At 37.3% G+C, this 22,870-nt stretch overlaps 1 protein-coding gene across 1 annotated transcript; it reads left to right on the plus strand.

The window, feature by feature from the left end:
* Positions 1 to 598: 598 nt before the first annotated feature.
* On the plus strand, positions 599 to 21,781 carry blmh (bleomycin hydrolase). The gene is made up of 12 exons (XM_079823106.1): positions 599 to 774; positions 1,336 to 1,533; positions 2,373 to 2,482; positions 2,771 to 2,912; positions 3,105 to 3,193; positions 5,756 to 5,848; positions 12,980 to 13,135; positions 13,232 to 13,390; positions 14,304 to 14,371; positions 14,462 to 14,579; positions 17,518 to 17,587; positions 21,493 to 21,781. Exons 1-12 carry the CDS (start codon positions 765 to 767, stop codon positions 21,639 to 21,641), a joined length of 1,362 nt encoding a protein of 453 aa, XP_079679232.1. The 5' UTR covers positions 599 to 764; the 3' UTR covers positions 21,642 to 21,781.
* Positions 21,782 to 22,870: the final 1,089 nt, after the last annotated feature.

Here is a 22,870-nt window from a genome sequence, read left to right on the forward strand (position 1 = left end):
ATTGCATAAGCAAAAATGTACCATGGCAGCATTATAATATCCACAGTAGAAGCACTATAATGTTTCAGAGAGCAAAGTTTGAGAATCTAGTTAAAGTTTATTTTATTCAAAAAGGCAAGAAAATAATCAATGAAAGATTGTTGTTCTTTAGGTTTATTAAAAACCACAAACTAAAATTTGATCCCCAACTAGCTTTATGGTTGCAAAAATAGCAAAACCCATGTAAGATGAACAGAATATATTTGACTGTTGGTATAGCAAATTAATAATTCAGTTTGACTGAAGCTGACAGTCAACATTTTATTATGATTATAGGAACATTAATGTTGAATTTTTTTCATAGGCCCAATAACATTTTGATAATAGGTAACTTAAGTTTATTTACACAATATAAATATATTATAATTCAGTTATATTATACTCAGTTTTGTTTTTGTTTTTTTAAACACCTCATTGACCAATGTTGAAAAAGAAAACACAACGTACTTAATTGTTTAAGCGTTTGTTAGGCCCTGCTCTGTACAATATTTCTGGAAATTAATAAATAAATAACCTGGTGTTGTTGTTCATCTAAATACATGTGGCCCACTGAAGCTCCACACAGGAGGGTTTTCCCCAGATATGGCAACCTCGACAGAAAGACACGCGATTTCACTGGATTTCCTGTTTCCGGAATTCCGCACGGACTGACTGTCTGTCGGCGAATGAAATAAACAAAGCCTTACAAATCAGACTCCAACACCTCCTTCTCCTCACCTGCAAACATGGACAGTGGTGCGTATGTGTAAATATTGTCTCTCGCCGATAGTATCAACGGGCTGAGGGCTCAGGGCTTCACAAATGTTGGTGTGAAAGCAGTAGCATTGTGTGGCTAGCTAGCCCGAGATGTTTACTACTACAGCTGAAAGTGACTAAGCAAAGATGTGACTTTTAACTCTTGATGCCTTATGCTCGAGTTAAATCACTGGAGTGGCACGTTGAATGGGTTAAAATTAGTGCTTACGTTTAATTATTTGAAATGGAAAGGTTTGTAGAGTGAAAGATAAGCTAAACACCGGCAAACTCCAGAAACAATGAATGGAGTCAAACTGAAGTCAAGAGAGCTGGTTGTCAATCATTTCAGGCTGAATCTGACACTGTCAATCTGTCTAACTTGTTTTGGTTCCCATGGGGGGAAAGAAAGTCATATAGATCAACATTTCTTACCATACATGATTCATTCATGATTATGCAAGTGAATGTTTTAATGGACAGTATCACATTCTGTTACTGTCCCTCCAGGACTGTAAACTCTGATCCCTTGTTTTGTGTTTCTGCCCTTTGTTTGTTATCCAGGCCTGAGTCAGGAGAAAGCATCAGCTTTTGTCAAGCGCTTCCGCTCAGAGCCTCGATATCTGCTTGCCCAGAACGTCTCGACCTGCATCGATCCGTTAGAGGTGTGTCTGCATCGGCAGACGGTCCAGGACACAGTACACATCTTCCAGCACAGCATTCCCACAGAGGGCAAACCTGTCACCAACCAGAAAAACTCAGGTACCTATACTAAAATAAAGTTTTGCACATGAATTGTGTGTCTCACCTATGTTTAAAACATATCTAGGTGTCAGTCAAATAAATGTCTAGAAAAAGCTACATAAATAAATTAAGTCGAAATAGTAACCAAAAACTTGTTTTTGCATGACATGAAGTCCAAAACTGCTGCTCAACTTTTTCTTTAGAATCAGCAAAGCAACAAAATTACTTGCTGCATCACCTTCAAAAGACACATTTCCCATGTACTAGGTTTGGAACACGGAAGTAAACTTTTATAGAAGTGCATAGCAAATGCAGTATTATGTTTTATTTTTACATTCCCATTTAATCCGAAGATATATATATACTTTTTATTTGTCAAAGAATTCTGAAAAAATGTTGCATGGTTACACAAAAATATTAAGCAGCACAACTGTTTTCAACATTGATGATAATAATAAGATAATAAAATGTTTCCTGAGCACCAATATTATATTAGAATGATTTCTGAAGGATCATGTGACAATGAAGACTGGAGTAATAATGCTGAAAATTCCGCATTGTCATCACAAGATTAAAATTGTTCAAATAGAAAACAGATATTTTAAAGAGTAGTAATATTTAATAATATTACTGTTTTGATCAAATAAATGCAACCTTGTTACGCATAAGAGACTTGTACCAACCCCAAATTTGTTAACTGATAGTGTATCTTTTTGATTAATATAATGTTAAATGAGATTAATGTTAATTGTTGCATAAATCCATTACTCTGTCTGTGAAAATGGTCCATATAGCTGAAATGCTCCCTTGTCAGGTTTGACCTGGCCTCACTGTCTATGCTTGTTTTTGTCCATCAGGGAGATGTTGGATCTTCTCATGCCTCAATGTCATGCGTCTTCCATTTATGAAGAAGTTTAACATTGAAGAATTTGAATTCAGTCAGTCTTATCTTTTTTTCTGGGATAAGGTAAGTCAGCATTACCACTCCTTGTGATTTGCATTTGCAAAAACAATGTTTATTTTGAGAATTGACTATACATTTGCACCAGGTTCTGAAGTTGTAATTCTGCTGTGTGTTGTTTTTGCTGTGTACCATTTGCTCTTATTGTGTTAATGGTAAAGGTAGAGTAAATCCTCTTTTTGTGTTAGATGTATTGTGTTCCCTGGATGTTTGTGGTCCACTGTGTCCCCTCTTTGCCCCTTCACCTTGATGGTACACACCCCCTGATTTTGTGTATTTCTGTTTTTGTCCCAGGTGGAGAGGTGCTATTATTTTCTGCATGCCTGTGTGGAGACAGCCCAGCGGAAGGAGTCAGTAGATGGCAGATTGGTTCAGTTCCTGCTGTCAAATCCTACCAATGATGGTGGACAGTGGGATATGCTGGTTAACCTTATTGGTCAGTTTAGCTCTGCTGCATTGATGCAACTGTTGCAACTAAACTTGCATTTTTCGGGGGAAGCATTTATTCTCAATTAATGAGTGATGATTGATATCCATATCGTTCACTTCATTTCAGACCAATGGTTTAAATATATGAATTGAAATTCTTCACTTTCAAGATGCGTTTAAACTCCTATGTGTTTTTCAGAAAAATACGGTGTCGTCCCTAAGAAGTGCTTCCCCGAGTCTCACAGCTCAGAAGCTTCCCGTAGAATGAACGATATCCTCAATCACAAGGTGGGTTCCAAGTTACGCTCAACCATTGAAAGCTACACTCCGTCCGCAGCGTTGTATCCCCTTAAGCTTTCATGTTGACATTTTCCGAATGAGGATTTAGTGGCTGTGTATGAGCTGGTGACTCCATCATGGAAGCACTCTTTGAGTCACCAGATAAGCAGAGGAGAATGTCACAAAGGTCACTTCCCTTGTCTTTTAGATGGCAGTTTTGGCCCGCATGACATTTAATGAAGAACTAAAACAAATATGAGATGATGTGCCAAAAAAGATTAATCAAAGGCAACCAGTTTTATTTTAGTATCAAGTAATACTAAAATAAAAATAAGGCCCAGTTTCACAGACAGGGCTTAGACTAAGCTAGGATTAGGCCTTAGTTCAATTAGGGCTTTTAAGTAGCTTTTATAAATGTGCCTTAGAAAAAAAACATTACTGGTGTGCATCTTGAGACAAAGCAATGGCACTGACATATTTTTAAGATGCACTATATTGCCAAATGTATTGGGACATTCCTCCAAATCATTGAATTCAGGTGTTCTAATCACTTCCATGGCCACAGGTGTATAAAATCAAGCAATTAGGCATGCAGCCGCTGCTACAAACATATTTTAAGATATGTCTGTGCAAGTTACTTTCCGTTTAAACAGCTCAAACATACATTTTAGTCAAGGCTTGTCTGTGAAATCAGGGGTAATAGTATTTATATACTTTTTTTTAACTAGCTGTTTTGTTTATATTTTCAGTTTTCCTTTTAATTTTTAGCAATTTTGTGCTTTTGTCGCTTTTAATAGTTTTTATATTTATATATTATATTTTATATTTATTCTATTATTTATATTTCTGCAAAATTTTAATTTTGCTTTTAATTTATTAATTTTAGTACTTCAGCTTCAACTCCTTTTTCAATTATTTGCCAAGGCAACATTTTTCATGACTTTTTTTTTTTTTTTTTTTTTTTTTTAAATGTAAACTTCTTAATATTTTTTGTTTTATTATTATAAGTTTTATTTTAATTACCCCAACTTATTTTTGAATAGTTTTAGTTAACAAAACAATATTGAAGGTATAATGTTTCAGTCTGAAAAGATTGAAAAGCTAAGTCTATTTTCCTTGCTCAATTCATTAAATAATCTTCTAAAATTAGCATATTCAAAATGTGATTGCTTGCATTGCCTACAAGAACTGTTTCTCTGAGAAAGGCTGATATAGATTGTCAACATATTGTCTAGGGGTGTAACGGATCATAGTTGATCGTGGATTAGTTGCAAAGTTTAACCTTAATCTTGGAGTGAAAGTTTTGCCAATTTAAGCATTCAAGTAAATTTTAAACCATTAAAGCACAAGAAGAGGAGAAAGAAGAACTCCTTTCGTGTCTCCTTGCATTTGAACGCACGCATACACAATAAAAACAAAATTATTTCAAAACACCCGTCTCGGTAAGAATTCTCGCAAACACAGTCGGTTGTGTCTGAAGTGAACGTAAAGATTTGAGAAAGAAATCCGATTCGGATCTGTCCATTAGGTCTTAAAGTGACAGCAGCCTATAAATACCTGCTGCTGTTTGTCATTAAAGGGTTAGTTCACCCAAAAATGAAAATTCTGTCATTAATTACTCACCCTCATGTCGTTCGACACCCGTAAGTCCTCCGTTCATAATCGGAACACAAATGAAGATATTTTTGTTGAAAGCTGATGGCTGAGAAAGGCTTCAGGCAGGCCTCCATTGGCATTCAGTACATAAATACTCCCAAGACCCATAAAAGGCACTTAAAACGTCGTTACAAAGTCCATCTCACCACAGTGACTCTAGAATCATTTTACGATGCGACGACAATAGTTTTTGTGTGCAAAAAAAAAATCAAAATAACACCTTTATCCAACTTGTTATTGCCTTCCGTGTGTGCCTCCACGACGCATGCGCGAGAATATGACGTAGCGCCGGGGTTCGGGAATCCATTGTCGTCGCATCGTAAAATGATTGTAGAGTCACTGTGGTGAGATGGACTTTGTAACGACGTTTTAAGTGCCTTTTCTGGGTCTTGGGAGTATTTATGTACTGAATGCCAATGGAGGCCTGCCTGAAGCCTTTCTCAGCCATCAGCTTTCAACAAAAATATCTTCATTTGTGTTCCGAATATGAACGGAGGTCTTACGGGTGTCGAACGACATGAGGGGGAGTAATTAATGACAGAATTTTTATTTTTGGGTGAACTAACCCTTTAATGTTAATCAAACAACAAAACACATCTTTAACAAAGATGAATCTATATTTACTTTATACAGTGAACACTATGCTATGCAATGTAATTATTACATTTCTGTACCTGAATATTACTGTTAGACTTGGCTCTATTTGCTAATCCGAGAAATTATCCGTGACTCAACTCTAACATGATCAAAAATTAGTTTTGAAATTCGTTGCACCCCTAGTATAGTCTTATATAATTTGACACGTTCTGTAACACACACACACACATAGAGATATATATATATATATATATATCACATGTAAGTGAGGGTTATTGAATTGCTTTTATGATTTTCATTTGCTTGTTTGTGTTGCAGTTGAGGGAATATTGTCTAAGGCTGAGGAACATGGTGGCCAGTGAAGCAACTAAAACTGAACTGTCTGAGACTATAGACACCATGATTGAGGAGGTGAGTTTATTTTTGGAGCTCTCTGTTTTATGACAATGGGATAGGACAGTTCAGCTTAAAACGAAAAATCTCTCCGTTATTTACTAACCTTCATGTTGTCCTAAACCTGTGTGCTGTTACATGCATGTGCACGTCAAAGATCCTGGCAACAGGATTTATTTTGTTTTCAACATAAAAAGATAACCCTATATGAGATTTTAATGACATAAGGATGAGTAAAAAAATTATAATTACTATTTTTGGATGAAATATTCCCTGGTACATTTCTTTTATGCCTGTTGATGGCGCTGTTTCACTACTGATGAAACCACCACTTGAGGTTGCCAGACAATATTGCAAGGTTATCCTTAAGAGGCTTGGCTGCAAAATCTTTCATATTTCACATAAACTGGGAAACTGTGTGAGGACCGTCAAGCTTACTTTTTATAATTATGGGATTTGCAACTGTTTGTTGCTTATCGGCAGGTGCCAGCTCTGAGAACGTCCCTGACATATCAGCTCTCCGAAACATAAAAGCTTTTCTTAGACACGTTTCCAGAATCAACAAACAGAGATTCATAATTTAGTCTATGCTAACTTAAGGGTAAAGGTCTTTTTTTTAAAGTTCAGCATATACCTGGTGTAATATTTTACATTAAGTGTATATAATACAATGTTTAAAGTAAAATAAATACAGTATAAAATGATATTATACATTTCACTTTAAAAAAGAGAGGATAAAAGAAACATTCCTTCTTCAAATACACATGCAATGAGGTCCACAAATCTGAAACTTCATTGCAAATATATCATTCAAAACAAAGTTGAAATAAAGTTTATTCTATAAAATTTTAAATAGTCTCAGTCTTTTGGACCCCTCTGTATGTCAGGCTGTAAGTGATGTATAGTAGTGACGTAAGAACTTGGACATCAATAATTAAAAATCATTTACCGGTAACCTGAACAATAACATTGTCAACCACCTGTGACTCAAAATGAGCACATACAAAGCATATCCTGGTTTTGTGAATTTGTGAATGTTTCTTTTATATGATTGCACACATTTTTGTCAGTGTTAGCGAGGAAAGAGCGAGCTAGACAGAGAGAAAGAGCAAGTGCCTGCAGGACTTGATGACAGAATGTTCCACAAACATGATTGTTATCGCCTGGTGGCTGTCGTTGAGTGGCAAAGGCAATCTCACTGGCATTATTACTACACCTCCACCATCTGTGAAGAGACGACGCACAGCGCACGCGTATAAGTTAATATCTCTAAACTCGTGCTCTGCGTTTCTCTCACAGGACAAACACATGCCCGAGTATGATCTGCTTCCCTGTAAATCTCCTCTCACCCGCTTGTGTGTTTTCCTGTATTTGACGGGATGTTTGTTTGTCCACCTGGTGTTGGTTTGTTTTCTGTTACACTTCACTGGCAGAGGAGTTGTTGGGAAGTGTGTTTGTGTATTTAATAGGGGCGTGGAGAGATGTTGCTTTTATTACTATCAAAATGGTGAGTTACAGTGGATGAAATCACATGGGATGGGGGCATTATTTATGTAATTAAGATGCTAGACCAGCATAGAAAAACCGGAGCTGTGGTTCTTGCCCATTGAACTTGTTTGAGAGTCACAGGTTCAAAATCAGCCTGTCATGTTCCTTTTTCTTTTATCTGTCGTTCCATTCATAATCACTAGTAGATCAAAGGTGCCCTTGTTTAACTGATGTGTTGGCAGTGCTGGACTGGACAGTGTCACTCTTTACACTCTCAGGACTGTCTCTGACAGATCTCTGTGCAGCAGAACACGCCTGAAAGGGGCTCAAACACACAACGCCTCCTTTTGATCCAACACTTTGCACAGATGGAGACTCCAGAATTTACCCATTTTATAATATTTGTTTTGTTTTTAGAACACCTCCCCATCATGTATATAATTTTTTACACACACACACACACACAACTAAAATATTTGTCATAAAATAAACGTTTTCTATTTTTATACATTTTAAAGTATAATTTATTCATGATCCTTCAGAAATCATTCTAATATAGATTCTAATGTTCTCTTATTTGCTTCACAAAAACATTTCTTAATATTAATGTTGAAAACAGTTGTGCAGCTTAATATTTTTTATGGGAGCTATGTTTACATGATTTTTTTTGGGTAACATTATACATGTCTTTACTATCACTTTTTATCAATTTAATTAATCCATGCTGAAAAAAAAGTTATTTTTAGGTAAAAGTAAAAAAAAAATCTATTGAAGGGGTTGTGTGTGTGTGTGTGTGTGTGTGTGTGTGTGTGTGTGTGTGTGTGTGTGTGTGTGTGTGTGTGTGTGGCTCTGAAAAAGTTACAATATGTAACTTTTTCAGGGGAGGGGGGGGGGCATGTTTTTGTGAAATATCAGGACACAAGGAGAGGGTGAAATATGAGGACGTTACCCATGTCCCCACTTTTCAAAAGGGTTATAAATCATACAGAATGAGGTTTTTTTTTCACAGAAAGTAAACTGTGCAGTTTTCTGTGATGGGTAGGTTTAGGGGTAGGGGCAGTGTAGGGGGATAGAAAATACGGTTTGTACGGTATAAAAACTCCTATGAAATGTCTCCACATTTAAAAAAAAAAAACCTGTGTGTGTGTGTGTATGTGTCCTAGTAAACCGTACATTATGTGGACGAAAAAAATCCCTGTCCATGTGGGGACATTTTTTATAAATCAGACTAAATTATGTTTTTTTGAAATGTAAAAATGCAAAAAGTTTTCTGTGATGGGTAGGTTTAGGATTTGGGGAGTGTGTGTGTGTGTGTGTGTGTGTGTGTGTGTGGCTCTGAAAAAGTTACAATATGTTTTCAAAGTACGTCAAACTCCAAGGGAAATTTGCTGATTTAATCCATCATGATTGTGTTAAAAACAATCCGTTTTCTGTCATATTTTAGGTGATGGAGAAATGTGTAGTATTTGTTTTCTGGTTGAGCTCTGGTTCATTACTGTTATGCATAATTCTCTGCAAGACATTCTGAAATTCCCATAAGGAACTGTTTGTTTGTAACGGCCAAATGTGTTTCATGTTTACAGGAAAAGTTCAAGTAAATCAATCAAATGTATTTGTCAGCTGTCCACGGTCATGCTCTAAATTATATTTTGGCTTGCGTTGTATCATTTCTGCCATGTAACCAAACCAGAAAGGCACATTTTTGACACACTATCCCACGTTGAACTCCATACTGTTTACTTCCTTGCAAAGCTGTGTTTGAGAAGCAGATGCAAACAACAAAAATGACAGGATCAGCACTGTGGTCTCAGTACCAGAGTCTGGCAGCTGTGTAGAAGAAAGATATTTATGATAAAGATTGTAAACAGATACACTTACCTTCCACTTGAATCGTGCCGTGTTGTGTTTTCATGCGTCCAGTAATTTGCATGGATGATTGCTTGCACATTGATTACTTTGATGCGAGACAGCCAGACACTATGTTCCTTTCCTTGTCAACAAACACCTGTATGGCATAATCATACCCGGAGCACCTCGTGCCCACATGAGGGCATGTTTTTAAGGCAGGAGTAGCTGCTTGTGATCGCAGATAAGCCAGTATCTCAAACCATTAGAATGAGAAGGGACGTGTGTGGCATTGGATGGGTCTGATCGTGGGTGACCTGAACCTCTCACACCAGTCCCACTCCACTCCAACCATTTTTGTTTTATTTATTTGTTTAATTTAATTTTGTCTTTTTGTGTTATTGTTTATTCTGTTTCTTTTTCTCTTTGTATAAAATTAGTATTGTTTTGTTTGCTTTAGTCTATTGCTCTTTTAATTTGCCTTATTTCTATGCAATTTGTTTTTATTTTTCTCTTTTTAATATTATTGTATTAGTAGTTTTGTTTATTTTTATTTTTTTATTTTTTTTGGCCTTTTTATTGCTGTTATTTATAAGGGCAATATGTAGCCTATAACATCTACAATAAATATTTCTATAACATCTTACAAAAGCCTTTGCCAGTCTGCCTATATAGTAGGGTTTTCACGCACCTCCTTTCAGATCAATTTGATTTCAGAATTATACAAACATTGCGTCTGTACACCGTGCTCTTGTTAAGTTACTCTGACTCACAGATCCTTATTATCCCAAGTCAAGGCATGACAGAACAGCCAGAGGATATGAGATTTAGTGCTTTTGGTTGAGACATTTTGTTTTTCTTAAGAAAAAGCTTTACATTGTGCTGTGCTCATCTTCCCGGCCTGTGAGCCAGCCGCTCTTCCCTGGTTGTGCCTCTCGGGTCTTCCTGCTGCCCTGTGGCCACCCATCCTCAGACAGGTGTTTCAATATTGACTTGCTGGCTCTGTACTGACGTCAGTGAGCCTCGGCCATTGTTTTGCTCAAGCGGCACTTTTCAACAGGCGAAAAAAAGAGAAAGAAACAGGCGTCCGTGTTGTTTGGACGGTCCTGCACGTTTATCTAACCTGCCAAGGAGGAGAGAGGATGTGAGAGCGTGCGATGCAGAGGCTGTTTGTGCGGTTGGAGCATCTGGGTACAACGCCGGGTCAACAGGGAGGAAAGAAGGCTGGGCGCCGCCGGTATTTACACTCCCTCTGGGAAGACTGGATAGAGAAAACAAACTGTAATGCTAAATGGTTTTCTTTCCAGGATAGGGCTGGAATAGGGTGAGAGAGAACAAAGGTTGGTTAGAGAGAACCTATTTTTCTGAAGAGCATCTACAGAGTACAAGAAATTGACATATTTTTGGTTTATTCATCCTTCCAAAGCCTTCTGTGAAAGCCAAATTATATTTTGCAAATGAAAGTGGATGATTGTATGATATGTATGCATGTATTCATGTATGCATACATGCATACATACATACAGTATTTTCTTTCTTTCATTTTGTTTAGTTGGGTAGTTACTCTATATTGCCAAAAGTATTGGGACACCCCTCCAAGTAGGAACAACAGCAACTCAGCCACGAAGTGAAGTGGTAGGCCACATAAAATCGTTGTGAGGCGCAGTGCGCAGAAGTCACCAACTTTCTGCAGAGTCAATAGCTACAGACCTCCAAACTTCGTGTGGCCTTCAGATTAGCTCAAGAACAGTGTGTAGGAAGCTTCATGGAATGGGTTTCCATGGCCGAGCAGCTGCATCCAAGCCTTACGTCACCAAGTGCAATGCAAAGCGTCAGATGCAGTGGTGTAAAGCATGCCGCCACTGGACTCTAGAGCAGTGGAGACGTGCTCTTTTGAGTGACGAATCACGCTTTTCTGTCTGGCACTCTGATGGACGAGTCTGGGTTTGGCGGTTGCTAGGAGAACGGTACTTGCCTGACTGCATTGTGCAAAGTGTAAAGTTTGGTGGAGGGGGGATTATGGCGTGGGGTTGTTTTTCAGGGGTTGGGCTTGACCCCTTAGTTCCAGTGAAAGGAACTCTTAATGCTTCAGCATACCATTTTGGACAATTTCATGCTCCCAACTTTGTGGAAACAGTTTGGGGATGGCCCCTTCCTGTTCCAACATGACTGTGGACCAGTGAACAAAGCATGGTCCATAAAGACATAGATGAATTTGATGTGGAGGAACTTGACTGGCCTGCACAGAGTCCTGACCTCAACTCGATAGAACACCTTTGGGATGAATTGGAGCAGAGTCTGCGAACCAGGCCTTCTCGTCCAACATCAGTGCCTGACCTCACAAATGCTCTTCTAGAACAATGGTCAAAAATTCCCATAAACACACTCCTAAACCTTGAGTTGAAGAGTTGAAGCTGTTATAGCTACGGATTAAGAATGCAATGTCATTTAAAGTTCTTGTGCATGTAAAGGCAGCCATCCCAGAACCTTTGGCAATATAGTGTAGTTTTATTTATTATGAAGTTTTATTTTTGCTGTTGTGTTTTTATTTATTTATTTTTATTTAAAAACATAAATAAATAAACCTCTACTACTGTTAATTATAAGAACAACGACAGAGATGTCAAATGCCATACGTCTGACCCTTTGGAATAAATGATAGTTTTCCTACAACATCAAAAAAAATGTAAGCTGTTATTCTCCCAATTTTCCCTTTAAAATATTGCACAAGCGTTGCACAAACATCTCATGACCGAACATCTTGTGTGTTCTGAATTGTTTTTATTGTATTTAATACTTTTTTCCTTCTTGGTTTTTGACATAAAAGCTGTACATTCTGCTAAATATCTTCTTTTGTTAAACAATGTGAAGGTGAGTAAATAACTCGATTTACTCAATGGGAGGGTGAGTAAATGTCTTTTCTATTTACTTCCTGTAAAGTCCAGACAAATAAAATCTAACATAGTGTGAATAGTGTCGCCCAGAAGTCTCTGTAAACTTCAGTTTGTGTGGCGCATGTTTTTTTCCTCAATCCACCTACTTGTGTATACCAAAAGAAAAAAGACAGGCGCATCTTATCTGTCCATTTTCTTGCCTTCCTGTCTGCGCATTTGCGATTGACCAAGAAGCGCGTATTATCAAGGTCAAGTTAATCTTGGCTACGAGAAATCCGCGTTCCAATATGTAAAGCCGAGGCTGCGGTCAGGAGAGGCCAGGAAATGCCTGGGATTGGAGTAACAAAGGCTAAGTTCTGAGAACTAAAAACAGTTTGAGTTCAGAATAAAAAGTGCCATAGTCAAACATTAGACGCCTCACACACAGTGTTTGTGTTCTTAGTGCTCATCTCAGCTACATGCAGTCAATGCCAGAGTTTTCTCTAATGTGGTTTGTTTTCCCAAGTCTTATTTAAGATATCACATCCATATGTCATCCATCTTTAGAGTTCAAAGTGAGCTTTCAATCAACCATTTTTGAATTTTGAATGCTTGTTAGATGACAGAAAGCTTGAGAGCTTCTAAAATGTACACTAACATTCAAAAGTTTGGGAGATAATAGTTTTTATTCAGCAAGAATGCATTAAATTGATCAAAAGTGTTGTTACAAAAAATGTTTTTCTAAAACAGTCCTGAAAAAAAAAATCTAATTTTATAAATATTAAATGGTTATTTTAAATTGTAATAATATTTCACAATATTACTGTTTTTTTAGCATAAGGGAATCGGAATCATTTTATCCATGCATTAAATCCATTAATTGTGTGAGAATAGTGGCCAATTTTGATTTCATGTGCCTTTTTTTCTTTCATTTAATGTTCAGGTGTTTCGAGTGGCCAGTGTGTGTCTGGGCAGTCCTCCAGACACCATCTGTTGGGAATACCGGGACAAGGACAAGAACTTTCACCGCATGGGCCCTTTAACTCCTCTGGAGTTCTACACACAGCACGTCAAACCCCTCTATAATCTTCAGGAGAAGGTACAAGCAGCACAGACTCCCTCAGCTTCAGCTTCAGCATTAGTTACCTTCAGTGTGTTGTAGTCCTTACACACAGGTTGTGTAATTTCTATGCAGGTCTGCCTCGTTAACGACCCTCGGCCCCAAAACCCCTATGGGAAGCTGTACAGTGTGGAGTTTCTGGGCAACATGGTGGGCGGCCGCAGAACACTTTACAACAACCAGCCCATCGAGCTGCTCAAGAAAGCCGCTGCAAATTCCATCAAGAATGGAGAGGTAAAATCAACTAGTCTATAGGTTGTCTGAACAACTAGGCCATTATAATAATTGAAAAATGTTTTTCCAAAAAATGTTAACCAGCACAACTGTTTTCAACATTGATAATAATAAGAAATCAGTATATATTAACATTTAACAGGATCTTTTGACACTGAAGACTATAAGTAACGGCTGCTGAAAATTCTGCTTTGCATCACAGGAATAAATTGCATTTTAAAATGTATTCAAATAGAACACAATTCTTTTAAATTGTAATCATATTTCACAATATTACTTTTTTACTGTATTTTTATTAAATAAATGTAGCCTTGGGGAGCAGAAGAGACTAAATTATATTCTTGAAGGTGGTGAATCTGTTACAAAAGAAATCTTTTGATGGTTGTAGTGCAGATAAATTGAGAAAATCAGGGTTTTTTTTTGTTTTGCACTACCACTGAAAAATTATTCAAGCTAAAAAGTATTTAAAAAATCTATAAACCTCACTAACCAAATAGTCAGTTGCTGGACAACTTGATCATTGTCCTATCCCTATTTTCAGCTGCATATTCCAGCTACATGAGACTTAATGATCCTGTTTACACCAAGTTTGATCCCACTAAATTAAACCAGTATAAATGATTTACAGAGAGTATTTTTTCCCATAGTGATTTGCTGAGGTTTACATGCCTAAGTGTATTTTTGGCATGCAAACAATTTAAAAATGACATTTTTTTGCAGTTGCAATATCTTGCATTCTGTCTGCAGTTTTGAAAATCTTATTGTACATGTTTGTCTTGACAAAGTTACTGTTGGGATTTAGGACAGTGATGCTGTTGTTTAGCTATAGCTTTAGGATGGTGATTTTTAATAACTGAGCAGCTGAAAGTGGATTTCTGCTTGTCTGTATTAATTAATGTCTTTCTGGCATCAGGCAGTGTGGTTTGGCTGTGACGTAGGCAAACATTTCCATAGCAAACTGGGCATCAATGACATGAATGTGTGAGTATGGCCTCTTCCTTCAATTAAATAGTAAGACTTATTTCTGAATGTGTTGATGACACTAAGGATTCTCTGTATATATTTTTTTAGGTTTAACCATGATCTGGTGTTTGGCATCTCAGTGAAAAACTTATCTAAGGCGGAAAGGTTGATCTATGGAGACTCCATGATGACCCACGCCATGATCCTGACTGCCGTTACTGACAAGGTATTGAGAGAACAGCATGCTCAAAAACCCAACGCACACTGCCATACACACTTGGGTTGGATAGTACAGAAATTTGAGCAAGTTATTTAAAGACCACTAATACTATATCACATGGGTTATATGACCCTGCCTGCTCATTAACAGCTCTTACAGTCAGTGTGACCTGGAGTTTTTTCTCCCTTTCTGCAGACATCCGGCCTGTTTTAATTATAAACAGTTTGTCTGTTTTCCCTCATAAGTCACCATATGCATGACCAGAGTTCATTATTTTCTTTCCAGCAGCCGATAGGCAGCCTCCATGCACATGTGTTATAAAGCAAACCAGTTAAAGATAGCTGTTCTTTAAACCTGGGCTAGACATTACACACACTAATGTTCAATTAGGTCATTAGGATTTCCTATTTCAAATAAATGCTATTATTTTAAACTTTCAATTTATCATCCTGAAAAAAAATGTATCATGGTTTTCAACATTGATCATGATAAGAAATGGTACTTAAATCGGCATCCTTCAGGGGTGATTTTGGGACCACTGTTATTTTCTCTATATATTATTCCATTTAGTTGGCAAGTACGCTGATGAGTTTTGGTTTTATTTTCCAGTGGGTTTAGATAAAAAATCTTTAGACCATGTTTATGAAATAATGACATTAAGCTTTGGCTGACTAATAATTTCCTTCAATTAAATGAAAGTAAAACAGTGTTTCTGTTTGTAGACCCTTCCACATCATCTCTATGTCCACTGTCCTTTGTCCTTAAATTTAGAAGATCAGTCTTATGGACTCATCTTTACATTTTAATAAGCAGATTAGTGGTGTTGTTAAGACTAGCTTCTTTCATTTGAGATCAATCACTAAAATTAAGCACTTTCTTACCAGTAAAAATCTGTAAATTGTGGTCCATTCACTTATCTCATCCACGTCAGACTATTGTAACTTTTTGTACATTGGTCTCCCCCAGACTGTGTTAGCTCGCCTGCAATTGTTGCAAAATGAAGCAGCATGGTTTAAAACTGGGATGAGAAAAAGGGGGAACATATTACTATCATATTAGCATCTTTACACTGACTTCCTGTGAAATTTAGCATTGATTAAAAATGTTCCTCTATGTTAATAAGGTACTAGCAGGCCATGCGCCCCTATTAGTGGTCTCCTCTTCCTTCTAGAGCACTTAGGTCTTCTGCTTTTGAAAGTTTCCTCGCTGTAATTATAAAACAAGAGGCGACCATGCTTTTTCTGTAATCGTTCCTAAACTTTGGAATAGGCTCCTTGTCCATGTAAGGTTAACTTCATCAACTGCCACTTTTAAATCATACTTAAATATATATTTATATTCTCTAGCTTTTGAATAGTCTCTTATATGCTGAGATTGTGATTTTATTGTTATTTTTATATGCTCAGTTTTTTTTTTTTTTATTGTCTCTCTAGTAAAGCACTTTTGGCACCAACTTGTGTTGTTTTAAAATGTGCTATATAAATAAAACTGATTGATTGACTTATTGACTGAAAGATCATGTGACACTGAAGAATAGTGCTGAAAATTCAGCTTTGCCACCACAGGAATAAATTACATTTTAACATAACAAAATAGTTCTTTAAATTGTAATGTTTCACAATTTTACTATTTTATTAATTTTGTATATGAAATAAAAGTAGTATTGGTGAGAATAAGAGGCTTCTTTTGAAATGTTTTTAAAAAAGTCTTACCAACGCTAAACTTTTAAACAGTAGTGTACGTTATGAAAAGTCATTTTGTTCAGTTTGTTTACGCATGTAGTCAATTTAACAGGTGCTTTTGTCCTAAACGACTGGAGTAACCTAGGGTTAAAGGGATAGTTCACCCAAAAATGAAAAATCTGTCGTCATTTACTTACCCTCAAGTTGTTTCAAACCTGTATGAATTTCTTCAAAAGAAAAGAAGAATATTTTCACAAAAGAGGATGCACTATACTGCCATAAGTTTTGGGACGTCTGGCTTTGCATGCACATGAACTTTAATGACATCCCATTCTTAATCCATAGGGTTTAATATGGAGTTGGCCCACCCTTTACAGCTATAATAGCTTCAACTCTTCTGGGAAGGCTTTCCACAAGGTTTAGGAGAGTGTTTATGGGAATATTTGACCATTGTTCTAGAAGAGCATTTGTGAGGTCAGGCACTGATGTTGGACGAGAAGGCCTGGTTCGCAGTCTCCGCTCTAATTCATCCCAAATGTGTTCTATCGGGTTGAGGTCAGGACTCTGTGCAGGCCAGTCAAGTTCCTCCACACCAAACTTGCTCATCCATGTCTTTATGGGCCTTGCTTTGTGCACTGGTGGCACTTGTGCAACAATTTGAAATTTCACGAATGGACTTATTGCACAGGTGGCAACCTATCACAGTACGATGCTTGAAATCACTGAGCTCCTGAGAGAAACCCATTCTTTCACAAATGTTTGTAGAAGCGTCTGCATGCCTAGGTGCTTGATTTTATTCACCTGTGGCCATGGAAGTGATTGGAACACCTGAATTCAATGATTTGGAGGGGTGTCCTAATACTTTTGGCAATATAGTGTATGGGTAACCAAACAGTTGATGGGCCTCATTGACTACCATAGTAAAAAAAAAAAACAGTGTGGCCCATCAACTGTTTGGTTACTGACATTTTTTAAAATATCATCTTTTGTGTTCCGCAAAAGAAATAAATTCATACAGGTTTGGAAAAACTTGAGGTTGAATAAATGATGACAGCAATGTTATTTTTGGGTGAACTATCCCTTTAGGCACTTTGCGCCAAGATCACATTGGTAATAGTTCACAGATCAACCATTGCAAACCTAAAACCTGTCCATTATGAGCCCACATCTATGTCTACTATGCCAAACCAACCAATATGACTGTCATGTGTAGGGGATGGACGTTTTATCTCTGTTTCTTCACCTTTGTCTCTCTTCCTCAGAATGGGAAGGAGGAATGCTATGAGAAGTGGCGTGTAGAGAACTCGTGGGGAGACGACCGTGGGAATAAAGGTGAGGGGTCGCCATCTGTCTGACGATTACACATGCTTCCTAATTTACAGATATTTGGCTTTTGACATTGAATAATTCAATTTGCAGCAGGATAAGCTCTTGGGGCTCCTTGGTCCATTCTTCAATGACTGAATATAACTCTTGACTGAGAACTCTGGGAGTCGGATATTTGATTTAGCATGGGGTCTGTGCTGGGCATTTTTGATTTTGGAGGTTTAGAGCACACTGTGTGTGCTAGTCTTGTCGGGCACATCTGTAGACTTGCTCACAGCTGGACCCAATGTCCAAACCCACTGTCTTATTTAAAACAGACGCTACATCGAGGGGCTGTTTAATTAGCTCTGGCTGTCTAGAGAGAGAAAGAGTGTGTGTGCACACGCACTCATGGCCATTTTCTTTCTGCTTCCTTAGACCTGCATTCCTCAGAAGATTATAAAGATTTTTTGGCCTGCTCGTTTATCGTAGAAAATGATTCCTTGCAGATTGCTTCATCTAAGCATTTAAAAAGTTCAAAGTTTGCCTTAAAGGTGAAGCATGTAATGTTTTTTTCCATGTTAATATACTTTTTCCTATGGTGGTTTAATGTGAGGAGACAACTATAAGAAGGTTTTCATTGGTTGACATCCTCAAAGAGTGTAACTTTGTGGTGTTTCTAAAGCCCATTTTATACTTCTGCGTCGAGTGTACGGTGTAGGTACATCGTAGGCTGTGTGTTGCATGCGTAGCCTATAACGTACCCTGACATGCACCTCTCCAAAAATGTAACGACGTGTCAATTCTACGCGGACCGCAAGTGCTGTGATTGGTCTGCCAGAACCCCTCCCTCAGGTCAATAAATAAAATAAAAAAGTGTGTGTCCAGAAATGGGATGATAGTTTAATCCTTACATCTGCTATATAATTCTTTATGTTAGTGAATAAATACATAGATCCACTGTGTATAGTTATTTATTTTCTCATTAAAACCAAAGATGTTAATCAGTGATTGTATATAAAGAAAAGGGACACATTTGGGTGCATTTCGTTTTGTGACAGAACGGAAGAACAGAACGAATAGTCTCCGCAACAGCAATCGATTGAATCGCTTGTTTGTGCACGAGCCACCGATACTGAAAACAGCGGCCACGAGCACACTGCATGATTTCAAAAACGCTTTCCAGCGCCAGATTGCCTCTTATTTAACTCATCTAATCAACTAGAGATGCTTAATTTGTATTCGATACAACAACTCAAGCTGCAAGAACGGTCGCTGCTGCTGCTACTCCGACAATGTACACAACAAGCTGCTTCTTCTTCTGCTTTTCTTGGTACTGTGGGTTACACCATCAACATGCCGGTGTGGACACTGCCTACTAGCGGTTGGCATGTGTAATTGCACATTGACGCGGACAACAACGCAGAAGTATAAATGAAAACCAACACGTAACTTGCAGTGTAGAGTATAAATCAGCCTTAAAGCAAGCATTGCTATTTCTATTTTCTCTTTTCTATCATTAGTTTTGGGATCAGTAAGATATGTTTTTTTAGGAAAGGAATTAATACTATAATATTATAATAAATACCCAAAATGTAGGTGTGCCATGACACATAAAAAATGCATTTAAAAAAACAATTAAAATAAAAAAAAGCACTGAAGGCATTTGTTTTTTTTTTCTGAGTGACATACACAAAAGTTAAGATTCATAACTATAACAAGGAGGATCAAAAGGTAGGTATCATTTGATAGAAAACTTTAAATAAAAAATAAATTCATAATAAATTCATTACATTTGGACATTCTCATGCTGAGAAACTTGCTGATATAAGGCCAAAAAAGTGTGCTCAAGGGAGATTTTTACATATCTGTCTTATTTGAGTACCCCTACATGTGAGCTGCATCTGGATAACATTTTGTGGTGATAGTATAAAGTAATCAAAAGTTACAGCATTTGGAACCAAGTTAGCCTTTTTGTTTAGCCCTTGGCACACAGAAGGCGGTTTTAAAATGTTTTTTCTTCTATGAGGAACTCCATGAGAGAATTTATTTAGATCTCTAAGTAACAGATTATAGTTACTTTTAATTATGAGAATCTGTGTAAATAAACATGTTCCGTTTGTGGACAATGCCACATCATTAATGAATTTATGAGTGAAAATGTGACATACCACATCCGTATATTATTTGTGAAGTTCAGACTCCAAGCCACCGGTGGTACACTTCGGGTTTATAGGGTTAAATTGTGATATTTCACATTATTACTGTATTTTGATCAAGTAATTGCAGCCTTGATGATTATATGAATCCTCTATCAAAAACAGACATAATATTATAAAATTGTAATATTCTGCGCAGTAAGCAACTGCCAAAACAACCACCTAGCAACACCCTAACAACCATTAGAACATTCTAGCAGTGCCAACTCCATCACCCCACTAGTAATGCAGAATGTACACGCTTCACCTTTAACCCACTGACTTTTGTAGAAAGTCATCTGCCAATGTCGTAAAAAACAGAAGTCTTACACAGCACATGGCGTATTAATACATGACAAATCGTATCTAATCACTGCTGTTTGTGAATTCAGACCATCACAGCTGCACATAAATCAGGACTTTATGTGGTTTTCGAGTAATATTGTTTGACAGCTAGACCAGGAGGGGAATTTAAAAAATGTGTTGTTGAGGTTGAAGGGGTTAAGGGTTCTCAAATTGGTCATAACAGTTGTTTCCCCTGAAGATTAGACAAAATGTGATATAATCAGGGGGGCCTGGTTGACAATTCTGGGTGAATACAGGCTTCAGGCTGTACTTCTTCCTCGTTCCTACCTATTTTTGCATGTTTACATACTGTGGCACGAACAAGAGTTTAAAGAGTGTTATTTGTGTAACTGATTTTGACCGAATGTTTATAATGTGTTCAGTGGCTCACTGGGGGCCCTGAAGCTAGTAGATTTTATGAGTGTAAAAGTGGCATGATGAATAGAGAGAAATATTTCTTTCAGATGCTTTGTGTCCCCCAGGAATGGATGATTTCTATTGAAAGACTGCTAGCTGCATAAATAAATATGATGTTTTGTAGCAAAAATCTGTTTGTTCTTCAGATTCAGAACAGTTTGTCACTGAGGCTCTTCTCGGGCTCATTAAAAGTCCAAAAAAGATGCTGCATTCACACACATTGCAAGTATTTTGAAAATAAATCACACTTTAATTACCAAAGCATTGAGCTGAGAAATCCAACATGGAAATTCAAGCTCTACTGCTTTATTTGTTCTAGTGCATGTTCTGCTCTGTTTCACTGGGTGTTTTTCCTCTGTTCGATGGCCCGGTTGATCTGTCTTAGTCAAACCGGACATGGCCCAAGAGCGAACACTGTGTAAAATAAACCTTATCGGCATCTACTTCCTGCTTTTAGCTGGGCAAAACTTTCCTGATGTCAAGACTTGGTGCTTTCTTTACGCAATTAAGAAAGGAACTGGCTTTATTTGGAGCCACTGTCAGACACGAGAGGATCCAGACACACCCTGAATAAAAGAAATAATGTCCAAATGTGTGTTTGCTAGTTTTGTGAGGTGAGAACAGACGGGCGATTTAGACAGGGTGTGGCTCTTTCCCTCCGTGTGGAACAATGCAGAACATGCAGCGCTAATGAGATCAGGATTTCATTTGACATCAGATTTGGTTAAACACTGTTTGCTGTTTAAGTTTTACTCACAAGCCTAATCGGCTTTTAGAGTGTGACGAAAAATCCTGTCTCGCATCACTAATTCGGCCACTAATTCGGACATCTCTCAGGCTTAGGTTTTATAGTGGCATATATTGCCAAATTGAATGGGGGAACACTCTGTCCTGCTATCTTTCTTTTGCTCCTCTCTTATTTGACCTGTTTATCTCTGTCTGGCCGTGCCTCATCTCTTCCTCTACCTGCAGGATATCTGATCATGACAGACGAGTGGTTCTCCGAGTATGTATACGAGGTGGTGGTGGATAAGAGTTTCATCCCTCCTGAAGTGCTGGACGTCATGCAGCAAGACCCCATCGTCCTCCCGGCCTGGGACCCCATGGGAGCCCTGGCTTAACCACAGGAGCCAAAGGCACCAGTCTCAGCCTGGTCTCCTTGACTCTGCCTCCAACTGGTTTTTAACCCTCCCATCAGCTCTCACAAAAAGCTAGATCTAGATAAAAAAATAAAGTTTTTTTGTCTCTTTTTTTATTATCACTGGAGTCTGAGTGACGAGTCATTTCAGTGCAGCGTTTGTGGTTTGAACAATTCTTGGGTTATGTAGTAGCCATGACTTACTATTAGTCATGTCAATTTCCCTACAACAGCATCCTAAAACCGGATTATTTCAGATCCCATTGGAAGACTCTCAACGCGCAGCATATGTTGAATCGTGGCTGAGATCTATGATATTATATGCTGGAGTTCGCATTAGAATGTGGGTTCAGAAAACTCCTGATATACTTAATTTAAAGCCTCACATATTCTGGTCTATAGTCAAGTCTGAGTCAGTCATCAACAAATCAGCCAGTTTTAAGGGACATATAATAGATTGATTTGTAATTAAACTTGAACAAATTGAATCGAGTCAGCGTCTGTGGTAAATCTAATTAAGAGGAGTTAATGGCTCTTAATTACACCCACGTAGTAAAAAGGAAATAAACATGATGTAAGGATATAAACAACTTCTTTTGTAATCATGCACCTACCCACTCAATGTAATGCACTGTATATATTTGATTTATTTTATTAAAATATAGTACAGTAATATAGTATAGGAAAATATCTAATATTTTGTTCAAATATAGTAATATATTATTAAAATCTATTTGGCCAAGTTAATACATTAACTGGTCATTTTATGTAGGTTTTCTCAGGGCTGTCCAGTGTCATCACTACAGTAAAAAGTGTATGTTTAATGCAGGCAGGTTGTGAATTTTTCAAATGTTAAACAAAAACTAAATTTAATTCAGTCATATCTTTAAAATTGTAGTTTATTTTGAAGTCTTTACTCAGTTTTTAATTTACTTAAACAAAACATATGTTTTCATTTAGTTTTTCATTAGCAATAATAACACATTTTCACTCTAAATGCTTAATATAAGCATTTCAAATTTCTTTAAAAAAAAAATCTTGGTCACATAACCCATGGTCTGTTGAGGATCAGGCTGATGCCTTGACTAAAGACTTGCAAATTTTGAGCTGTTCACCAGGTTAAACGACTGAAAAGAAATAATCGTTTACAATAATTTCTTAATTATTGTATTTATTTAATTAAATGTATTATTATTATATAACCAAATTGTC

This window comes from Gobio gobio (assembly GCF_949357685.1).
Source record: "Gobio gobio genome assembly, chromosome: 8".
Classification (NCBI taxonomy): domain Eukaryota; kingdom Metazoa; phylum Chordata; class Actinopteri; order Cypriniformes; family Gobionidae; genus Gobio; species Gobio gobio.

Coding starts and splice junctions, on each gene's coding strand:
- blmh (XM_079823106.1), top strand. Junction 5,849..12,979: donor TAGACACCATGATTGAGGAG/GTGAGTTTATTT, acceptor TTTAATGTTCAG/GTGTTTCGAGTGGCCAGTGT. Junction 17,588..21,492: donor AGACGACCGTGGGAATAAAG/GTGAGGGGTCGC, acceptor CTCTACCTGCAG/GATATCTGATCATGACAGAC.